Below are 22,778 nucleotides of genomic sequence, written 5' to 3'. Positions count from 1 at the left end.
GAAGTGTCAGCAGGGAGGTACTTGATGCAGTGACATAAAGTTACAGGGTCGGGTTTGAAGATATTATCAGTGCTGTTCGACTAGTGCTCACGGTTTTGCTTTATAGGAGAATCACAGCACAACCCGCAGTCACTGTGCTTGAACTCTGGGTTGTACGGTGGCGCTGAGAGACCAACACACTGCAACTTAAAGAGGAAGTATGCAAGATTTTTTACTTTGATTAAACAGCTTCGGTGTAATTGTGATGGTTAAATGACTTGTTACAGGGGGAGAATGGAGTCTCTCTGCCTTAGTTCAACCTTGCAAGATCAACGGCTCCGACTCGGTGTCCCAGATCTCGTCTCGGCGGCAACACAACACAAACACACCCCATAATCTGCAATTTCTTGTTTTTGACAGATAAGACTACACAAATATACACAACGTAATGCGTATATGATAAATAATGTTATCCAGCGCTCCATGGAATGCCTTTGTGCCAGCTTCGTTGAAAACAAATGCACAGTTCCCCCCTTTTAGAAGACACGTGCAAAAACACAAACATGCTAAAAACTGAGAAAACTGCAAAAACTCACAACAAAATGGAAGAGTTTTCAGTGACAAAAGGTAAAAGACTTGACTGTAGAAGTTTTGAAAAAGGCTACATGCACTAAAGTGGTGTTTGAAAATGAGATTATTGGTTTATTATGGCGACACTGCTGCATAATTCATATTTTATTGCATATCGGTGCTGTTAGTTTAGCATTAGTCTTTAGCCAGGCCCGTCACTAAATCATGTCCCCAGAAACACCTCTGCTGTGAGTTTTTGCAGTACATTTGTGTAGTATTTGCAGGTGTGTAAGTAGCAATGCATTGAGCTGAGCTCTTGGGGCCACCATAGATTTGAGCATATTTTTGGGGACAAAATCATAAATCAGCCTCCCCTCCTTTTCAAGTCCATGACGTCAAGAGAGAGCTAAATTTTTATGTATCTTCCGGAGCAGGAATTCACAAGTCGTGCAAATGCTGAAAATGCCAAACTCCTTTAACACTCTTAAGCAGTTAAAAACAGCCTCGTGCTGACGTCGAGCACAACACACTAAAGGTCAGACGGAGGTTGGAAAAGACACGCGAGATCAGAGCAGCGCGCGTCGCCGGGTCTTTCCCTCACCCGCTCTCTCTTTCTCTCTCCCCCTCCCTCCCTCCCTCCTTCCCTCCCTCGTTGCTCTGACTCAGAGGGCGTAGAAAAGCAAACGGCTCTCCCTCCATCAGTCACTGGAAAACTGGATTAGAATGAATATTGCTCTGAGGTAGCGCTGGGCAAACTGGGTTTCTGACACTCGACACAAAAAACACACGGTTGTGGCAACAGAAAGAAAGAAAAAAAAGAAAAAAGAAAAGGAAAAACACCTTTGCCGAGAGTTGGAGGGAGACACAAAAACAGGTCTGGAGATCAAGCGCAGGGCTTTTTATGGCTGCACTTTTATGACTCTGTGTGAACTTTGTGGTTTGAAAAAAAGAAAAAGAAAAGGAAAAAAAAGCAGCGTCAGAACAACAGCAGCAGCCTTTGAAAAGTCCTCACGCTGGATGATGGCGATGGAAAATGTGCAAAGCCATTCTCTGACTGTCACTTTATGTCATGTCGGGGATCAACGCAGAAAGTGTATGTCTTGTAAAAACTAAAACAGCGTGAACACACACACGGAAACGCACACACACACACGCAGACACACGAAGTGTACCCCGGTGTGGAAAGAGCCACACTCTGGGAGGTCACGGTGATCCAGCCATCTGCTGTTGCAATCAGACACTGAAGCGGTGGCCTGACACACACACACACACACACACACACACACACACACACACACACACACACACACACACACACACACACACACACACACACACACACGGCAAGTTCACATGTGCGCACGAGCAAACACACCTTCAACACAGACACACAAACACTGCGAGAGCTCACGTTCAGACAAATATACGCGCCGTCTTCCACACACAAACACACATGAGACTACACACACACAAACACACATTTTGAAAAGGCTCACTGCCAACACACAAGTGAGCACGACCCGCAGACACGCGCGCGCGCACACGCACAGTCGGCAGGCTCAGATTGCAGGAAGCTCTTTGCACGCAGCTCAGTCCACAGCAGCCGGTACTAATCAGCACAATCCACCTGCAGATCGTTATGGATCGCTTACTGCAACTCACACACACACACACACACACACACACACACACACACACACACACACACACACAAAACTTGCCTGAACACTCAGCAGCACGTACAGGCTCGGACACGAGCACATGTACAGTCGATAGATCTGCGCTTGAACGCAACACACACAAATCTCCACTTGTGATGCCAATCATGCTGCGTTCATGTTTGAATTTAAATCATAACATATTTCTGTGGCTTCATCATATGGTGCTCCATTTAAACTGAGCTTGTCAATAGATATTCTATAATCAATCTCCAAACAGGAGAGGTTTATGTGAGGTCTGTTAGAAGAAGATGAAATGTCAAAACAAGGCCACTTTTTCCTTCTGTGTCACATACAACAACAATACAATACAAGGGGGAAAAAACACACGCGCGCGCCATACGCACACGCATAGCTACAGTACACGGAGGGGGGAACGCACACTCATGCCCCCCCACCGGTGTTGTAGGGCTAACCGGTTCCCCACAGGCGCGCCACGCTGCGTTAGCGCGGCCTCACCGGGGATAATTACAGCCTGGCGCGGCAGGGCGAGAGTGGCTCCGAGCCAAACACTGCTGCTGCTGCTGCTGCTGCTGAGAGAGAGAGGGAGAGAGAGAGAGAGAGAGAGAGAGAGAGAGAGAGAGAGAGAGAGAGAGAGGAGAAGGGGGGGGAGGGGGGGGGGGGGTAGCGGGAGAGCAATTATCGGAGCACTGAGACACGGACCTATAGATTAAGCCCTAATCAATAGGCTGCTAAATTCATCGATGCAATCAGCGCGCCCGTAAAATAAAATAACCAATGAGATCAATCACATTCGTCTTATTCCGACCTTGGGGATCATAAACGCCCCCCCCCCCCCCCCCCCCCCCCCCAAAAAAAAAAAAAAAAACCGCGCGCGGACAGAAACATTCAGTCGCTTCTTCTGCTGCTTCTCCTTCTCTCTCTTTAAAAAAAATTTTTTTTATAAAGAGAATAAAGACTAAAACCTTCAAACGAACCTTATCTGAAAGGAAGGAGAAGCGGTGGCGGCGGCTCTCAGCGCAGCACAAGAAAGATCCCCCCTCCTACCCCCCCCCTCTCCTCCTCCTCCTCCTCCTCCTCCTCCTCCTTCTCCTCTCTCGTCTGTCGGCCTCTGTCGAGTTCCGCTCATAACCTCGCCACCCACCCTCCCAGTTCCCCGCCTCTCCCTGCTTTCCGCTGCTGGCGGGGAGAGAGAGAGAGCGTGTGCGTACACACACACACACACACACACACACACACACACACACACACACACACACACACACACACACACACACACACACACACACACACACACACACACACACCTCTTTATAGCTCTCTCGCTCTGACACGCACCCACAAGCATGCACAGTCTTGCACACACATCCACACACAGGCACACACATACAGGCACACAAGCGCACACACATACAGGCACACAGGCGCACACAAGCGCACACACATACACGCACACGCACACAGAGGCAGGCAGCGTCAATAAAAGGCCCAGCGCTGTGAGAGGCCGCCGGCACTCCACTCCCCCCTCCTGCCACTGCGATTAGCGGAGGCTGGCTGGCTGGGGAGAGGCGCCCCTCTGTTATCTGGGGCGGTGGCAGCCTGTGTGTGTGTGTGTGTGTGTGTGTGTGTGTGTGTGTGTGTGTGTGTGTGTGTGTGTGTGTTGAGAGAGAGAAAGAGAGAGAGAGAGGGTAGCGCAGAGAGATTAATTTAACTCTTTCGTGGCCGGATCGCTTGAAGCTCCGCTCGGCTCCTGCTCTCCGCGCGGCTCCATCCCGGCTCATGTCAGACACGATGCGCGCGCGCGGGCGGGCGGGCGAGGAAAATGACGTGCGCGTTAAAAACAAAATAAAACAACGTCGGTCGTCCTCAAGGAACAAGGAGACGCAAACAGGGTCACAGCCACTGAGGTCACGTCCTCGCGGTTAATATTTCTGGGAATTTGGGGGAGGTTACTGGGCTATGACACACATATTAAACACGCCGGTTTCCAAAGGCTGGATGTGATAGTTTTGGCCTAAATATCTCAAATTTGGCTTAAAAAAACAACAACCTGAAGATAAGATGAATTCAGCAGCTTTATCTTCAGTCAGAGTGACTTCATGGGGAAGGTGTTAAGTCCTGAACTGGAACAACTCAGACTCGATATTAGTCTGTCAGCAGTAAAGAAACATTTGCTGGTTCCAGTTTAAAAATGTGCAGATCTGCTAAATGTTTTGAGTTTAAACTGGTCAGACTGAACAATTTGACTTTGAATATTGGCTATATCACCCCAAGTAGTAGTAGTAGTAGTAAACCTTTATTTTACCAGGCAAGAATTGCTAAGAATACATTCTTATTAAGGCAATGGCCTGGTAGGAGGTGAAAGACCTCCTAAGGGGAAGGGAGGGGGGGAGTATAACATTAAAATATAGACAATAAAAGCACATACAACAAGTGTGATTGGCAGTTTGAGGCCATACTCAAAACAAGTAGATGGAAATAATTCACAAGATTAATTTAAATAAAAATGTTAATTAAAGCCATCCGTGAGACTATGGGATGTAAATATAACTGAGTAGTTAAAGTGACAGAATGTGTAACTTATATGTTCTATATGTTTAAATACTGAGAAAACTGCACCGACTTTGGTTGGAGGCTTTCTGAGGTGGTTGGGGAGTCTCGTTTATCATGAGGTCAGTGGTTTGTCAAGTTCTGGCTACGGCCCTGAATGAAAGTCAGAGGCTGTCACATAAAATGACAAATTTAGGATTTTGGGAGAAAACGAGTGTGAGTGACATGATGTTTCTGACATGTTCCTGCACTGTAGATGGCCATATTGTGTTATTCCTATTAACCAAGCTGGAACATACAGCAATGTAGGCTATTTAACATACTTGAAACTCGAATTCGCATCATGTTGGTTTAAATTAAAGTGGCCTTGGAACCAATTAGATCACATAACCTGTAACACACCTTAAAAAGGGTCTAAACCAAATCATTAAGACCATAAAGTTAATGAACTGGACTTAGTTGTTGAGCTCTGGGCTTTGAAAAATTTGAATTTTGTTTTCATAGATTTGCTTACCATTTACAATTTGGTGATCCAGCACCACTAAAGGTTTTATTTCCAACTATTAAACCACTTGGGAATTTGTCAAGTATGTTATTCACCATTTGCATCTTTATATTTAAAGTTCAGAAATACAAGTGTATGTTATTGTCTTTGATGAATCTTTTTGGAAGTCATAGAGCAAAAACAAACCAGAAAAACTGCTACTGAGCCCATGTTGTTGTCAGCATTTGGAGTTTTTTGGAGGTCCGTATGACGCCAGGGGCCGATCATAGCTGCCTGCTCTGAGTGGTTTGCTAGACAAAGACTTGTAAACCGCGTTTTTGGCAACAACACCCCCCCCTCTCCGGTCTGAATTCGTCAGCTTGGGGACTTTTGCTGCATGTCGCCCCCTTTGATCTTACCTCATGTTTCCTGTCACTCTCTGCCGTCATCAGTCAACGCAAAGGCAAAAATGCCCAAAATAACTTCAGACTAGAAGGGAAATGCAAAAAAAGAGAAAAGAAAAGAAAAGGTAAATGTAACTCAAGATACAAGTCTGGCGATATCCTATACTTTTTCTTATTGTCAACAAATCACATGAAGACACCAATGGGCCATTGTTGTAGTGGGTGACATGTTCCTTCACTATGAACAACACCAGTTGGTTTATTTGGAGTAAATCCAAAATTCTTGCTGGTGCCACAAATACTTGGAGGGGCACCACATGTGTATTAATACAGTGCTAAGAATAGTCCCCTAACTAATGCAATATTTACTCTAATATCAATAATATTGGCTGAAAAAGTTGGGGTTTTTTTCACATTTTTACAGGAAAATTACTGAACTTCTTGTAAACACAGAGCTCTATATTTATTTATCTATTTATTTGGGACCTTGTTGTTAATAATAGTATGAAAATATGGGCTGAGTGCTCAGAGGTTGGTGCTGATACCAAAAGACCTTGCTTTGGTTTTCCATGGGATTTGAAGAACAACATGGCTGCAGGTTATGGACTGTACAAAAAAACATGAGGTTTTACCCCTTATGTCCCTTTATATACTGTAGGCTATGTCAGCATACTGGGGCTCTCCACGCTGCCTCGTGGTCGCTAATTGTTGGCACAAAGAGGCCAATTCAACACATTCTTAATCATAGATTGCAGCCGTGCAAGGAAGGAAAAAAAAAAAAAAAAGCTCCAGTTCAATACAAACAGCCTGGAGCAAAAAGTAGATAATTAAAACATCTGAGGTAAAGTGGCTAGCGACGCAACAACTTTCAAGGCATCTTTCATGAAGGCTGTAATCGCCCCATTAACCTCCACCAGCAGCCTTTATATTTACTGTAAGATGGCTTTAGGAGGGGGGGTCGTCTTCTTACCCTGAACGCACCACATGCACGTCTTTAAATTTGGCTGTGGAGCTGCAGAGAGCAGCAGAGCGGAGGGAGACAGACGCTGAGCCCGGGCCCTGCCTGCCTGCCTGCCTCGCTGTCAGAGCTCCGAGGTGTCACAGCTCCGGCTTGTTTTTCAGCGTCTGGACCGCTGCTGCTGCTGCTGCTGCTGCTGTCGCCTCTCCTCCTCCTCCTCCTCCTCCTCCTCCTCTGCCTCCGTGCGTCACAGCTAGGTCATGGCCGGACTCCAACAACGGCTCCGATTTCTTGAGCTACTTGCACGCGCTCACACTCACACATGCACGGACACACACACACACACAGAGGAGCACACAAACAGAGATCTGACAAATGATAGGGTGGCGAAGCGAGGCGAGGTGAGCTAATAGTAGGCAGTGCGCCTGCCGACATGCCCGTGGGCCGCGGGTGTTAAATTGTATCCAATTACGGCGCATGCGACGATATGAGGGGGGAATAATAATTCTTCTTGCGTGACAGGGAGATTCGCTTATTTCCCGGGCTCTTTATAAGGAAGGGGTGCGGGGCTGGAGACGTCCAAAACGTCTGCGGGAGAGCCGTGTGTGTGTGTGTGTGTGTGTGTGTGAAGGAAGAGTCTGGTTTTCTGGAGGACATGGCGCGCACATTTCATTAATCAAAATCCAGTTAACCAGATTTGGAGACACGGCGGAGGGGCCAGCAGGGTCCGAGCAATAATTAATATCCATTATTTTGGGCAGCCCCGTGGTCTTAAAGGATGACAATCACACACGCACCATGCACGCAGGCACGCACGCGCGCACATGCATACAAACGGACACACACTTGGCAACGAAGGGATGAGGGATTGCATCAATGTGAAAATGAAATAAACACGCCCAGGCTGAGCTTTGTTATGAAATGTCTCTCCTGCTCATTTATTTGATGGAGTGCACAGTCAAGTAAAAAGAGCAACAGTGCCAGAAGAGGGGTAGGGGCACAGTGCAAGTGTGTGTGTGTTGGTGCATGTGTGTATGTGTGTGTGTGTAATTCAGTGGTGGGGCCTCTGTAAACTGCAAACTAAAGTTGCACTCTGGTGTCATTGACGCCTGGGAGAAAAGTTCAACAACTGAAGGGTAAAAAGGGTCAAGTGTCAGTTCATTAGTTCAACGTGTCAGAGCAGCGAGCTGACAGCTGGCAGCGTGTGCACCGGTGGCCACGAAACCACCTACATATGGAGGGGTGGGGGTGGGGGGCATTTCCCCCCAATCCAAACGGGCCTCGGTTTGAATATGAAGCGACTCCATTATCCTGCCAATCACACCTCAGCCGCGTCTCCTCAGCATCACTGACACAAGCCATGAGATGATGAACCATCAAGCTGCTGCTGCTGCGGCTGCTGCTGCTGTAGGGGCCTCGTGCGTCGTCTCTTCAAACCTGTTTTGACAGGCACCTCGGAAAGAAGCATGTGTGTGTCTATGTGTGAATTTGTGGGTGTTTGTTTGGCTAATAACATGTAGTTGTTTTTTTTTTTTAGATGTTCTTAAGGCTACGTATCGACTGCTCACGAGAGAGAGAGAGAGCAGCGTGTTTTTCTTCACATTCCAGTCCAAGGCACGTACAAAAATAGAGTGTATACTTAAATATATACAGTGTATTGATCTGGTATAAATACAATATAAGAAACAAGTTTAGTATTTCATAAAAAAATAATGCAAAACAACCTTTCCAAAGGAATACTTGTGCCAAAGTTGCAAACAATGGTAAATACAAAAGAGAAAATCGGGGAAATAAAAAACCCAAAATACTGTCTGAGGGAGGACAAACTCCCTTTACAAGCAACAGCGGTGGCGTGGGACTCGGTCGTCCTACCGAGTCATCTTCAGCGCCCCGCTCCTCCCAACCGCTCTATATTTCTATTGTGCCCCCACCTCCACCACCTCCACCACCTATCGATGGGAAAATTGTTCAGAGCTGGCCTGGGATCAATCTCGGCGTAGTTCCAGAGGCTTTCATGTCGGACACGGGGGGTGCTTTTTTGAAAGGCGTGTTTTTCACCTCATCTCCTGCAGAGAAGTGAAAAGGTAATTGCTGCAAATGCTAAACTAACACCTTGTTATGATTGCCTTTCAGCGGCCCTTTATGATTTTTTTCTCTCCCCCCTCTCTTACTTTCTTTCTTTCTTTCTTTTTTTGAGGTATGCCAAAATGCTGCAGAATGCAGGAGCGAAGATGGTGGCGGTGGTGTAGAGGAGGGGGAAATTGTTTTAAGACCTTTGGGATGCAGCAGATGCCTTTCACATTAGGAGGATCTTTAGAGTCACTCCTTTCTTGCTCCTCTCTGATGATAGCATTGCAGAGAGCTGCTGCTCTGTACAGTGTGTGTGTGTGTGTGTGTGTGTGTGTGTGTGTGTGTGTGTGTGTGTGTGTGTGTGTCTTTAGGATATTAAATAGTAAAGGATGGGGATTAATAATGGAACCTGACAGCTCATCTCCGGCTTCTATCTGCCTGACTGTCCCCCCAATCTTCTCTTCCATTCCCTCCCTACCTCTTTTTTCTCCCTCTCAGTTTCTAATCCGCTGCGTCTCTCTCTGGCTCTGACCCTCCTTCATGTTCCTTCCCTCCAGCTCTTTTGTCTCCCTCTCTCTCTCTGTGTGTCTCTCTCCGTCCGTCCTCTCTCTCTTTCTCTCAGGGCCCTCGGTCTTTCAGGGTCATGTCAGGAGAGTAGAAGAGCACGTTGGTGTCATCGTCGTCGTCATCGCTGAGGCTGACCAGGTCAGCTTGTGTGTAGCGCACAGCCCCGGGGTGGTACTCTCCGATGCGAGTCCTGTCACACAGCCGCGACTGCAGAGCCAGCTATAAAAAAAAAAAACAGACGCACACACACAAAGAGAGTTTGGAGTTAACACACATGATTTGTGCCGGTGTAAAGCGCGTGTTTGCACTAAGCTGGCTAAATTTTGAAAAATGCTCCCTTCTCTCTCTCCGCTCTCACCATCCATCCACCCTGAGCTGGTGTTTTTTACGTGGTCCCCTCAGGTTGATAGATCTGAAAAACCTGGCTGAGTGTTTCTTCACACAAGTCCTCGTACAGAAGAGGTGTGACAGGCTGCCATTCACTGTGACAGACACCGCCACATAACATCCTGTGTCAAAGCTGAGAGCTCCAGCCAAGAAATAAATAAATAAAATGCAGGGTCGTCTGACGATAGAGTAGAAACTGGTTCAACTTTTGCTGTTAAAGCTGCATGTTTTCCTCACATCATTGTAATGCAAGAATTGCTTGATAACTTTATAGAGTTTTAAAATCTTGCCATAGTATTATGAAGGGTTTAGTGCAGAGGTGGGCAACCTGCGGCTCTTTCATCCCTCTGCTGTGGCTCCTGTGGTTTAGAGAAAGCGAGCTCATTTTGGAAAAAAAAGAAATAATGTGAATGAATAATGGCCATTTAGTTTTTTTCGTTGAAATAGTTGGTGCTCTTGTGACATTAAAATAAAACTTGTTTTAATATTTTGTCGATCAAAATATGCGTCACCTCACTACATCAAAAGTAAACATCCCTCGCGCCTCACAGACGAGAGCTTTCAATCCTGATATGGATACGCTGTGCAGTGAAGTTCAGGGGCAGAAATCACATTAACCAGGTCAGATAAATAATTTAATGAGCTATTATTTTGAAAATATATGTTTCTATATGTTTCTACCCTGAACTGATGTATTTTTACATTATTTTTTACTTTTTAATGTAAGAGAATATGCTTCTCTGCCTATCTGAGCCAAAAGTGGCCGTCTCAGTGATTTTGGTCACCTCCTTGGTTAAAGTATGTGTGTATGTAAATGGGGGGGGGCATTTTGTTCACTGTTGTTTGTTCACTGTGCCCGGAAGATGAACAAAGTTTTGCAAATGACCCCTCTGAAACCACACACATCCCTAGCGGTATGGCGGTGAATTGCACAGTGACGCCTTCCCTTAACGCAGAACTTCGAAAGGTGCAAGACGGCGTCAAGGTGGTTACGGCATGGAGTTGACGCAGGAACATAAACCAGGCTTTAGGCTACACACTCAACGACTGTCGGGCAGAACAGCCTAATTCAAAGCTTGTCGTAAATGATTATATCTAAAGAATTCTCGAGTGTGTTGCGTCAGTGCAATTATTTAACTGCTCCCGATCAAGTTTGGACCCTCTTCAATCTCCTCTAATCATGAATATCAAACATGTTTTAATAATGATTCCAAATTGGGCCGAACAGAAATACTGTACCAGCAACACCCAATGGGAGCGAGCAAACTGGGAAGCATCAATGACGTCGGCAAGTTGGCATCAAGATCTCCATAGACCATCATGTCTGACATCTTCTCAGCCAGGATTTCACCAATATTCGTTCTCTCTTTCTTCTTGTTTGCTGGGTAAAAGAGTGCGGCCTCTGACACTGATCAACATGGATCGGTCCATATTTATTTTTCCCCAGAAATCGCGTGTTTATCCCACAATTTTTCTGCGGCAGGTGTGTGTGGTCTTACAGTTTGGGGGATTATAATGTTTAAAACTGGTATAAACTGTTTTGGTATTTCTGTGGTCTCCCATGTTTCAAAACCTGTGAAGAATTTTAAAGCCACCAGCAAAAAGTGTTCCTACACCTACAGAGCCCACTGTCTCTCTAAGTCATAGCTGCAGGTCAAATGAGTGAATCAGAAAACATTCTGTGCTATACACATGCATAAAAACATGGTAATTCAGTAGTTTAAAAAATGTAGTGCTGTTAAAGTGTTGTTTTGATGGGGGATGAAAATATTCAACCTTAAGCGAACATTTAACAGACATTGAATTGCCTGTGTTTCAAACTTTCTACAACGCCTTTTTTTCTGGTGGGCCTGTGCACCAGTGTCGCACTCTGCTCCTCTCACTGGGAGCACGCTGATAAAAATCTACTAATGATTATATACGACCACCTCGCACAATTAACCATTTAAAACTCAGGTGTTCATAAACCAAACTGGCCTCCTGTGAATCGTCCATCAACTTGTGTACCCACATCTGAAACAAATGCTTTAACAGCTCATTTCAAATCCTAATGGAAGTGATCACAAAACATAGACGTTGCCATTAAACTGGATTAATGTTGGTTCTGTCTCAGACGCCTCTAATGTCCTGGTGTAACATGTTAAAATCATTTTCTCACGCTGGGTTGGTGACGAAAGCAGAGACGAGTAACCGAGTACAACTGAACGGTGACTGTCTGTTTAAACAAATTGCAGGTGATCACAGGGAGCGTGAGGAGGCCGAACATTTTTAATCTAAACAGCCGAAACTCGGCAGAGTAGCCGGTGTTGACGTAGTTCCAAGATTGCGGCGATACTGCGAGATAGGAGATTGGGAGCAGCTCTTTTTCCTGCATGAGCACAGGAGAAGAAGTGAGAGGTGAGCTCATTGCAGAGCCACAGGCGGTTCAGCTGTATGGCTAGAATGCAGATCAATATCAGGGAAGGAAGGAGAGAGAGAGAGGGAGAGACGGAGCGAAAGGGGAGGAGGGTGGTGGTGGTGGTGGTGGGGGGGGTGTGAGAGGGAGAGCACACAGGTGGGAGGGAGATGCTACACACAAAGGAGAGCAGCAGAAATAATGTAAGAGAGATAAATGCTGGAGATGCTGTAGCAGGTAAGAGGGAACAGAGGCAGGGGAAGAGACACGTATACGGCGCGGTAGATAGAGATAAGACAGAAACAACAGCAACAACAACAACAACAGTGGGAGTAGATAAAGAGAGAAATACAAGGCGGACGGACAGCAGCATGTTTAGAAACCGAAATCTTAGGAGTTATGCAGGTAACCAGCCGACACATTTAGTTACTGTAAAAAAGAAAAAAAAAAAAAAGAAAAAAGAAATCCTTGTATGCATAGAGCAGATTTGAAATCAGAGCAGGCCACTGTAGAGTTTGAGTTTCGGTTGCACTAACTCAACTCTGGCCACGTCTTGTGGTCGCTTCTGTTGAACTTCTCAAAGCGTAATTGCACCGAAACCAGGAAGTGGTGGGAAACCTGCTCTGGGAATGTCACGATTTTGGTTCAATTCTCTTCCTTTGTCTCACAATTCAACTCTCAATTTAGTAAATGCAGGGGGCACTATTTTTAGACTCTCACTCCGGAGCGTCGTATCAGACCGTTCACTCATTCAACTTGGTACAATCTCCTGTCTGCAAGAAAACAAAAACATATTTAAAGTGTTTTGTTTTCTCGTGCAGGGGCCATCACCGCCGGCATCAAAGTTTGGCTTGTTTTTCTGGAAACTGTGCTTTTACGAGCGGCTCCCAGCGGCAGTGAACATCCTCTCTGCTGCAGTGTTGGTGCCAAGGAAACATATCCTTATCTACTACGCTGTGCGGCACGGAGCCTGATAATCAGTCTGAACTGCCATTTTGTTTCCCTTCATTCATTCAGCCCTGACGACGAGCCAGATTCTTGTTGGGAGTCGCGGATCTTTTGTTGTGGCCTAACCAATCGCTGGGCGAGCGGCGTCTCCGTCCCAACACTGACATTCTCAGTGGACATGAAACCTGCGTTACTAACTCGTTAGTAGGTTGATTTACCTTTACTTGTACAGCTGCATCGCCCTCATCTGCACTTCATTTTAAGGGGAGACACATACACATACATATCACCATGAAACGTCCCAAGTTTATCACTTACATTAAGAGAAATATTGTCAAATTTTATGTTTAAATATGTAAATGAGGCAATATCCAATGGAATATATGCGCTAATTTGCATACATTCCCAGAACCGAAATCTGAACGATAGATAAAGCCCCTTTCAAAATTCTTGTTTTATTTTGTTGACATATTAGAGTCAGAAGTTTTTACAGAGGGGATTTTGGATATCTCTTTTTATCACTCTGTAAATGAGAAAATACTGTCACAAGCCCTAAAAAGTCTGATTTCGCCCTGTTTTTAGGAATAAAACGTTGTATAAATCAGGCTCTGAATGATATATCAACAATCCCCTCTGTAAAAACCTTCAGAATATAGACAGGAATAAAACTGGAAGGTTTGCTGTCTGTAAGTGCTGCTAAAGTGGAGATTTCTAGCTCAGAGTCTGAGGAAAAACTCATTTTGTGAAAACAGCCTTTAAAAGACTTGTACTGTAAAATTCCATAGATTGTTAATGTAAATCGTACTTTTACGATTGATTTGCGGATACAGAGGAAATTACCATTTTGTTTTGGAGAGAGCTCTACAATGATACCTGACATGACATGGGTCAGACAACAGGCACAGCACAGTTATGTCACAGCAGCATGCTAACTTTGGGTGAATTTAGGAGAAATCTACTGACAAAAGAGACAAAATGAAGTAAAATAACCACCTTAATGTTAATTTTCTACTATTTCTTTTGACTTTTTTGAAAGAATACATGTTAAGGAAGAAAAATAGCCCAAAATCTCAAAATTGATCAGTGCATGAAAAAACATGCCTTAATCCTGTTAAAGCTCTGATTGGCTGATTGTAGGGAAATGGCCATTAAAGAGCACAACACCAGACTTTATTTGAATCTGGACGTTTCAGAGCTGGGGGCGGTACTTCAGACGGAGCTGAAATAAGGGTACGGGTCTTTTGAAATGAAATGGACTATATCAAGATAATCTCCATAAATTAGACAAAGGGGTTTTCAAGGTCTGACACTCCCAGCTCCCTCTGCCCTTGGTGAGTTATGCTGTGGGCTAAGACTTGACCCCCATTTTAAAGGCCTCAATTATACTGCTTTGCGGATGCGCAAGGGAGTTGTCGGTCCACACGGCGCCTTGCCGCACGCTCTTTGATGATGAAATTTATGCCACCTTAGCAGACCTTTGTGTACTTGTGGATGCAGAGAGTATAACACAAGCTCAAGACTGAATTATTTTACATTTTCCCAAACTGGAGTTTGCGTTCTGCCCAAGGAGTTCTGGACGGTTTCTGTGTGAGTTAATGGACGTTTTAAACACGACAGACTCGTCTGTGTGTTCAGTCTTTTCCTGTGTTTCCACTCAGCGCTCTTAAGAAGAAGTGCTTTGGGTTGTGGTTGCCTAATTGCTTCCATGAGTTGTGTGTCACATCCATTGCGGGCTGTTCTCTCCCGTCACACCTCCCTTTCAACTCGGCACCAAAGGGGAACTAACCTGTAGTTTGCCGGTTCGCGAGTGTTTTTTTCCGAGGTATTGACGAAACACTTTGCTGTCATCTCGCAAAGCTGGTTATTAAGCTATTAAATTTTTAAAAAACGCCATTGCGAGAAGCCTCGACTTTCTTCATTAAACACCAAACAAAACTTTATTAATAAAACTGCAAAAACGTACATTTGAAATCTGTGAATCAATTCAACGGATGGTAGAAGATACCGATTCTCACGTTAAACCAAATCATGCTGTGGATTTGCGCCCTACTTCTCACAATCCACTCAAGCCAGAAGTGGATCTTGTCAAAACTAATACCGGGCGGAGGAAAAGATTAAAGTCGCCATCAACTCCTCCAGTGGTGCATTAAGACAAAGGGACAGAAAAAAAAACATCTGTGCACATCTTTTAACTGCCTCTAAAAGCACCGTAGGTAAAGACTGACGCAGACGGAGAGGGAGCCACAGGAGGCAGGTCTGGAGAGGCGGTGCGCAGATTCGTTGCATTGAGAGATGAATGTTTTGATGCTGTTACAAACCCCCTCCTCAGCCATCGCCACCGCCGCCACCCCCCCCCCCCCTCCTCTCTCTCTCCCCCTCCTCTCCGCGGCCAATCTCACACCTGATGTGTGGGGGCTGCTGGGAGTCGCATGCCAAGATGAATAACAACCGGCTGTTAGTCACGATAGAGCACGACCACACATGCCGCCTGTGACTCCCCCTCCCTCCCTCCCCCTCTGCCTCTCTCCCTCTCTCTTTCTTCCTTCCTTCCTTTCTTCCTTCCTGTCATCTTCTTTCTCGCGCCCGCTGACACACACAAACAGCATTTTCTGCGTGATTTACGGACACATTGAGATTCCATTTCACTCCTCTGTCTCTTTCTCTCTCCCCGACTCACCACAGTGCAACATTGACATTTGGGTTGAAGGTCATACCACACATTCCTCTCCTCCACATCGCGCTCATGACCCGTTATCAGTGCGGTTGGTGATACGGGGTAGGTGACAACATGTGTGTGTATGTGTGTGTGAACTGAGACCACAGAGATTTTTTTTTTTTAGCCTCATGGTTCAATATCATGTCCAGCTCGTATCGAGAGATACCGTCAATGTCTGTGGATTGAGACAAATCTGTGGAGAACTGTATTGATTGTGGTGTTTATTGAAATGCAACCAGTGTGGTTTGTGGTTCAAGTGAGAAAAACATCATCCTTCTTGTAATTGTGTTTTCATTACATTTCCCTAAAAGCTCAATTTGAGGAGGAGATTAAAAAAAAATAAAAAAAATGAAGTCAGCAATTTGTAATTTTACTCTTTAAATAAGGGAATTTTGGTGCTAGACCCAACAATTATTTCCTGCATAGGTGATGTGCAAAGACCTCAGACAGATGGTACGAGTCAATCTGGAGAGTGGTGTAATTACATATTCTCAGGCAACTATTTCTCACCAGGAAGACGGCTCGACGTACAGTGGGGAGGGAGGGGAAAGATTGAGGATTAGCACATCAGTTAACTAAAACTTATAAGAAGTGCAGGTGTTGTTTGAATTCAGACTCAAACATATATTCAGTTCACGCTCAATGAAAACTCAGAAAATGAGCAATATTCTCCGTGGATTTATTTTTTTTTAGCATTTTTATATAAAAACTTACTGAAGTGATTGATCGATTATTTTCTGTCAATTGATAACTTATTTCAGTTGAAATCCTCTGCATACTGCTGGTACGAAACACACACACACACACACCTCTTGTTTACAGCAGACATCTTTTTTTTGGGTCGTCCATCTAATGCACATCTGTTGAACAGATCTGCTTTAATTTTAACGGATGAAGCTGTCTACACGTTTTAAGCACTTAACTGCAAATTAAGTGTTTTTCAGACTCCAAATCTTGTTTTCTTCCTTTTTATGTGTTAACTATATTGTTTGTGTGTTGGGTTTGGAACGCTGTCAAAATGTGTCAGGAGGCGCAGCGGTGCTGTGGCACTTTGTGTAGACACTGACTGAGGGCTCCTGCTGCTGATACTGAACATGCTGCTGACGCTACAAAGACAGGTGGTGCATTTTTCACCCTCCTGTTTTTAATGCGCATTTTCAATTTAGCCCCTCACCCAGAAAAAAAAATGTCACAAATTTAAAAAAGAAAAAATAAACATCCCAAAAAGAAAAAAGTTCTTGCGCTTCACTGAGGTGGAAAAGGTTGGTGCATCAATGAAAAGAAGTGCGAGGGAAACTGGTGTTGCCGATTAATGATGACACACATGGAGCGTATGACTTCAGTCTGTTGGCGGTGCCACCGACAGATTGTTTCTTTGACCTTGGTCAGATCTGTACAGAAGAGTAAAAGGGCCACTCATGAAAAATAAAATGAGAGGAAGAATTATTTTTTTCATTATACATTTTGAGAATGAAGTCGAAATGTTGAGAAAAGAGTCTAAATGTTGAGAATAAAGTCGAAAATTCAATGTAATGTCAATATTTTTAACACACTTGATATTATATCTATTAAGTATGCAGCTGGATAACTTCAGAAACATACTCTTACCATTACACTCCAAGGATTCGTGCAATTGTCAGTCGCTATCCACTCTTTTTGAAATTTTGACTCTACTCTCGACATTGTATTTCGACTTTATTTTCAAAGTGCATTATGAAATGAGTGGCCCAAATACTCCTCTGTAGATCTGGCATGAACGTGTGTTTTCAAATCTACCAATCTATCTACTTCTAGTGACCGTTTATAATCAAATGTCATTTACCTGCTCTACATATAAATAAAAATAAACAGGTATGAGTTGTTGTTTTTAGCCAAGCAGTCCTTCACTGTCACATCATATAGGAATCATAATGTTCGCATCTCAAGTGCATCCTCAATGCATCGTGGGTGTGTTGACACCTGTACTTAAAGCTGTTCACTTGTAATCAAACCATCAGATGTTAAATGGTAAATGGACTTGCACTTATATAGCACTTTTCTAGTCACTCGGACCACTCAAAGCGCTTTACATTGTATTGTCACATTCACCCTTTTACACACACACATTCATACAGCTCTGTGTGCACAGACGGGCTTGGGGGCTAATCATTCACACACATTCATACATCAGACGATACATGGGAGGACAGGTGTGGGTTCAGTGTCTTGCCCAAGGACGCTTCAACATGCGGACTGGGGGAGCCGGGAATCGAACGATAGGAAGGAACAGATGTAAAAACGTATTTTGTGACTTCAAACTTAAAGGGATAGTTCACCCAAAATTCAAATTTCACTCATTATCTACTCACCCTCATGTCGACTAAGGGCTGGGAGAAGTTTCAGAGTCCTCCGTGCCTTCTCTGAGTTACAGGGGGCCTCGGCGCAGAACTGCATGTCCATATGACAGTTGCAAAATTAAATAAGTCTATATTTTAAGCTTGTCTGTAGCGGAAGCTCCCAGCACTGCTCTTCCTGGTCCGTCCAAATCTCGCGGGATTTGCACCGGTGTCAAAGACACATAGACGAGCACTATGGAGGTATTTGGATGGTTTTTGGTGTGTCTTTTTGGATGAAGAAAATTGAGCCCCGTTCGCAACCATCATATGGACATGCAGTGCTACGCCGAGATCCCCTGTAACTTAGTCGCGTAGATAATGAGTGAAATTTGAATTTTGGGTGAACTATTCCTTTAACAGGTGAACTGCAAACTGGGTTCAATTTAGAAATGACGTCCAAACTCGTAATCAGAGCCAGTGGATGGAAAATTTATTTTTCAGATTTCCTAAAAATTCTCAAAACTGTTTTATCTCTTCACCTGACGTCTGAAATGTGTCCTGCATATTAATTGTGGTGTGTGTTTGAAAAGATGGTCAAAACACAACAGTCAGTTATTAAAAGAGATAACGAAGAGTCTTCTGTATTGATCAGGGTCCCACTGGCTCTGTGGAAATTTTCTGACCTGTGTTGAGATTTCCTAAACTAATATTAAACAATTACGCGTAGATCATCTGAGAGCATCGCAAGGGCGTTAATCCACTTCATTGACTCAGGGTCTGGGATTGATGATTTCTAAATTCAGTTTCTGCACCGTCACACCCGCCAGTGTTTCACAGTCTGCCTGCTCCGTACGTCAGTGAGCGTTTTCACTTTTACAGACAAAAATTTTGTCTCGACCATTTCTATTAATATGGCCCACACGTTTGGTTGGAGACGTGATGTTGGAATTGTAATTCATTGATAACGATAAAGAAGGTTAATTCAGATTAAGTGGAGTGCACACAAAAGAATTGGCAATAAGCCCACTAAGAAATGATCCACCAAGGACACATGGATGATTCTTTGATTTTGTCTGGCTCTAAACACGGAGTGGTTAAGTCTCCCAAGGCGCCAATCTCTCCCAATACTTGCATTACTTTTAAGCACTCAATAGACCACCTGATCTGACAGACCTAATTTAGTGAGCTTTACTGAGCCTACAACACAGACGGGTGTTCAATAGTAGTGTTCGTAGTGTTAGTATGCCGTGAGTTATTTCGCCAAAGGAAAAAAAAAAAGCTTTTGCATAAGTCCTTGTAAGACACTTGTCTCTACATATGCTTCAACTTGAGCTGACAACTAACATCCATCCTCACACGAGCGCAGCTAGAAATGAAAATATTCTCCTATATTTCAAGCATATGGGAAGTGAAAACACAAAAAAAGCAAAAGCCATTCACTCGTAAGCCTTTCACCCACTGAATTCTGGGAAAAGGCTTCAGCCACCTGTGACCCTGAAAGGAGTAAACAACGGCGCATAGCAGAGGACAGATGGAGAGATGGAATTCAGAGGTTTACAAAAGCCTTTTCAGACGAGGAAACTGTAACAGCGCTGCCTCTGCATCTGTTTGTTACAGTGTTGGGTTTTATTTTTTTATTTTTTTCCCCCTCCAGCAACGCCACAAAGCTCTAGGGATGGCAGCGTTTGGTCAGTCAGTTCACCACTAGGATACCCAACTGAAAATATTTCAACAACTATTGGGATGGAAATTTTATGACAACGACGTCCCAAGAATCTGGATCCCCACCAGGTTTGTGACGGACACTTGCGTCCACATCTGGATGAAGAGCGGTAATGATATGAGCCCGTTTTTTTTTTGTGTTTGGGCCCCTTTCCTGTTCTCCTGACCTGGTGCACCTGGGCCCATTTCCCCAATTAGGAGCCGGGGCATAAATACTGGAAGAGTGTGAGTGAGGAAACTGCATAGTGCGTTTTGGCTGTTTTGGCTGCTATTATTATTATAATAAATTGATCTGTGTTTCCCAGCTGTTGGTTTTTCATTCGTTCCCCCCTTGTTTTCATAATTCTCCATTTATGATTAAAATCTTTTTCCTGTTATTTTGTTTTCATTGGCTCTTCCCTGTGCCTCGAGACATTGAGGATGGGGCCTCGTCTGCGGCTTTTCAAAAACAAGTAGCCGATGTTAACATGCTAACTTCCCCCCCCCCATTTTTATTTTTATTATGTATTTTTTATTTACTTATGTAGTATTTGTATTCTTACTTTATTATGTATTTAAGTTCCTTTCTTTTTTAGTGATTTATATTCATTTATGTGTGTTGTTGTTTTGTTGTTATGACTTGGTTGTGATTTGAAGATATGGGTTCTGCATGGTTTGGGGCAGACGTTTGGAGTCCCAGTGGTTATATGTATGTGTTAATATGTCAGGAAATAAATAAAGATATTGTTGGGAAGAAAAAAAAAACATGCTAACTTTGATAATAGGAATTGAAATGACAAAAACATGCTAATGCTCATGTTATATTAAACTAGAAAAGAAGGGATTCAGCTACATTGACCCCTTTACACAGTGTTGCCTTGTAACGATCTGCTGATTCAAGTTGCTATGTGTGGGGTCAGAAAAGTGAAAATAAAAAATGTTGTTGTTTAATGCAGATGGCACGGCTGAATGAGACCACACACACACACGCACACACACACACACACACACACACTTCTGTGGTTGCTGTACCTGCAGGCCAGTCGGACTCATTAGGCTCCACCAATCCCTGTCCAGGCCAAAGACGAAGGCGTTGGCCAAGCCGTGTAGCGGTGCCGACAGGACGTGCAACAAGGTGAGGGAGAAGGATGGATCCTCTGGGTAGAAGGCGTTATGGAGCCTGGTGGGAGAGAGGGAGGGGGGGGAGAGATGGAGAGAGGGAGGGGTATGAGTGTTGAGTTCATCCATAAAAAAACAGAAAAAGTTGTAAATAAAGAGACAACCTGCAAGCCAGCATCAGAGGGGAGGAGGGAGTAATTGAAGGAGAAGTCGGAGGGAGAAGAGAGATGACAACAGGAAAAAGGGGGAAAGACAAGAGAGAGAGGGAGAGAGAGAGAGGGGGGGAGACAGAAGGCGGGAGAGGGATTGATAGACAGAGCAACAGAAAGAGAGGGAGAGGACAAGTGAGTGACAGAGTGAGGGACAGGGTGAGAACGAGAGGTAATGAGAGCGAGCGGAGGCGCAGGCAGGAAAAGAGACGGGGAGAGAGAGAGAAAGAGAGACAGAGAGAGAGGGAGAGAGAGAGAGGAAAGGGGGGAGGGTGAAAGAGCGAGAGAGAGCTTTATATCAGCGTTTAAGAGCCCATTAGGCAGCGTGAGACGGCTGGGCTGACACATTCTTGGCTGCCGCTTCGACAGCACGCAGCACTTTACAAGGACAGGGAGAAGTGTAGCGCTCAACTCCCTTCCTCTCCTCCTTCTCTTCTCTCTCTCTCTCCCCCTTTTTCTCTCATCTCGGTTTCCTGCTTCTCCTGACCACAATTTCACCGACCCATCTTCTCTCCTCTGTTTTCATGCCGCGCACGTTCACCCTTACGCATCCCCCCCCCCCCACACACACACACACACACACACACACCACCATCCCCGCTATCTCTCTCTCTCTCCCATTTCTTTTGCATTGGGTTTCATCTGTCTGGATATCTCATTTTCATCTTGACTCATGAGGGTGATCCTCTCCTCTTTTTTCAACCCCCACCCCCCCCTCATCCTCCCCATCCTCCACTTCCCACTCCTTCCTCCTCCGTGTGCCTATATCTCTGCCGGAGCCTGGGGCATGACTAGGAGGAGAACCTGATATTGTGCGGTGTGGCTGCGAACTAATGGCTGCCTCGGAGAATGATGCTGCTCAGCCATTAACCCTGGATTAACCCTGTATTAGTGCTGCTCGCAGGGTTAGCCCGCCGCTAATGTCTTTTATTGATCTATTAGCGAGAGAATCAAACCGCGCACCGCTCACAGCATTGTCCACATGTGCGGCCGGTGCCTGGGTTTGGGGGGTGGGAGGAGGTGGTGGTGGGGGTTGGGGGAGTGGGGGCGTTCAGAGTCAACTAAGTGGCCACAGTGGTTGACCTCAGGGTTGAGGAGGGGGGAGTCCTTCTCAACCTGCTTGTGACCCACAGGGAAAGAAAAAAACAAAACAAAAACAAAACCAGTCATTACAGCAGGGGGTTAACAAAAAAAGGAAAGAAGAAAAAAAACTGTTGTATCGTGGTTACAAGGAGTTACGTGAGACACTACAATCGCTCGTCTCTGTGTGACTGTCAGAGGCTGAAACTTGTTCTCGTTTATTTGAAAGGAGAACGATTTGGGTGAAATCTTCGGTAACAGCAGCAACAACTGCTCTGGTCTCCTCATTGATCACTTTAAAACAGTCTCGTCAATACTGTGATTATCGGAGGAGCACCTCACACATCCTTGAAAAAACCCAAAAAACAATCTTTGGTGATTATAGTGACGTCATCCAGGTTGTTATGACATGTTGAGACAGACACATTAAAAAAAGCCTGAATCTTTCCAAAACAAAAAAACAAAAATGATTTGGTTAAAGGGACAACGAGGAGTTTTGGAAAGCGAAGTGTTTTCACACTACATTTCCCATGAGCCTCCGCGCACACTGTGAAATTCTTGGACTGGGCAAGATGGACGAAAGCAAAAACATTTGCCAAGAATGTTTTCATTGATCAAAAATGAAAGTCAGAGGTTCGAAGACGTTA

General features: G+C 44.7%; 1 protein-coding gene across 3 annotated transcripts in view; it reads right to left on the bottom strand.

Annotated features, from left to right (window-relative positions):
* Nucleotides 1–9,029: 9,029 nt before the first annotated feature.
* The window catches only part of LOC311004267 (cyclic AMP receptor-like protein A), a 56,537-nt gene continuing 42,788 nt past the window's right edge, over nt 9,030–22,778 (bottom strand). For all 3 annotated transcript variants that reach the window (XM_083996253.1, XM_083996251.1, XM_083996252.1), the window contains 2 exons: nt 20,756–20,903; nt 9,030–9,480 (listed from right to left, as the gene is read on the bottom strand). In XM_083996253.1, the coding sequence (XP_083852379.1) occupies nt 9,313–9,480; nt 20,756–20,903 (316 nt within the window). In that variant the 3' untranslated portion in view covers nt 9,030–9,312. The remainder of the gene's footprint in view (nt 9,481–20,755; nt 20,904–22,778) is intronic.

The sequence above is a fragment of the Trachurus trachurus genome (genome assembly GCF_905171665.1).
Source record: "Trachurus trachurus genome assembly, chromosome: 21".
Classification (NCBI taxonomy): Eukaryota; Metazoa; Chordata; class Actinopteri; order Carangiformes; family Carangidae; genus Trachurus; species Trachurus trachurus.
This window is presented reverse-complemented; position numbering and strand designations above follow the sequence as displayed.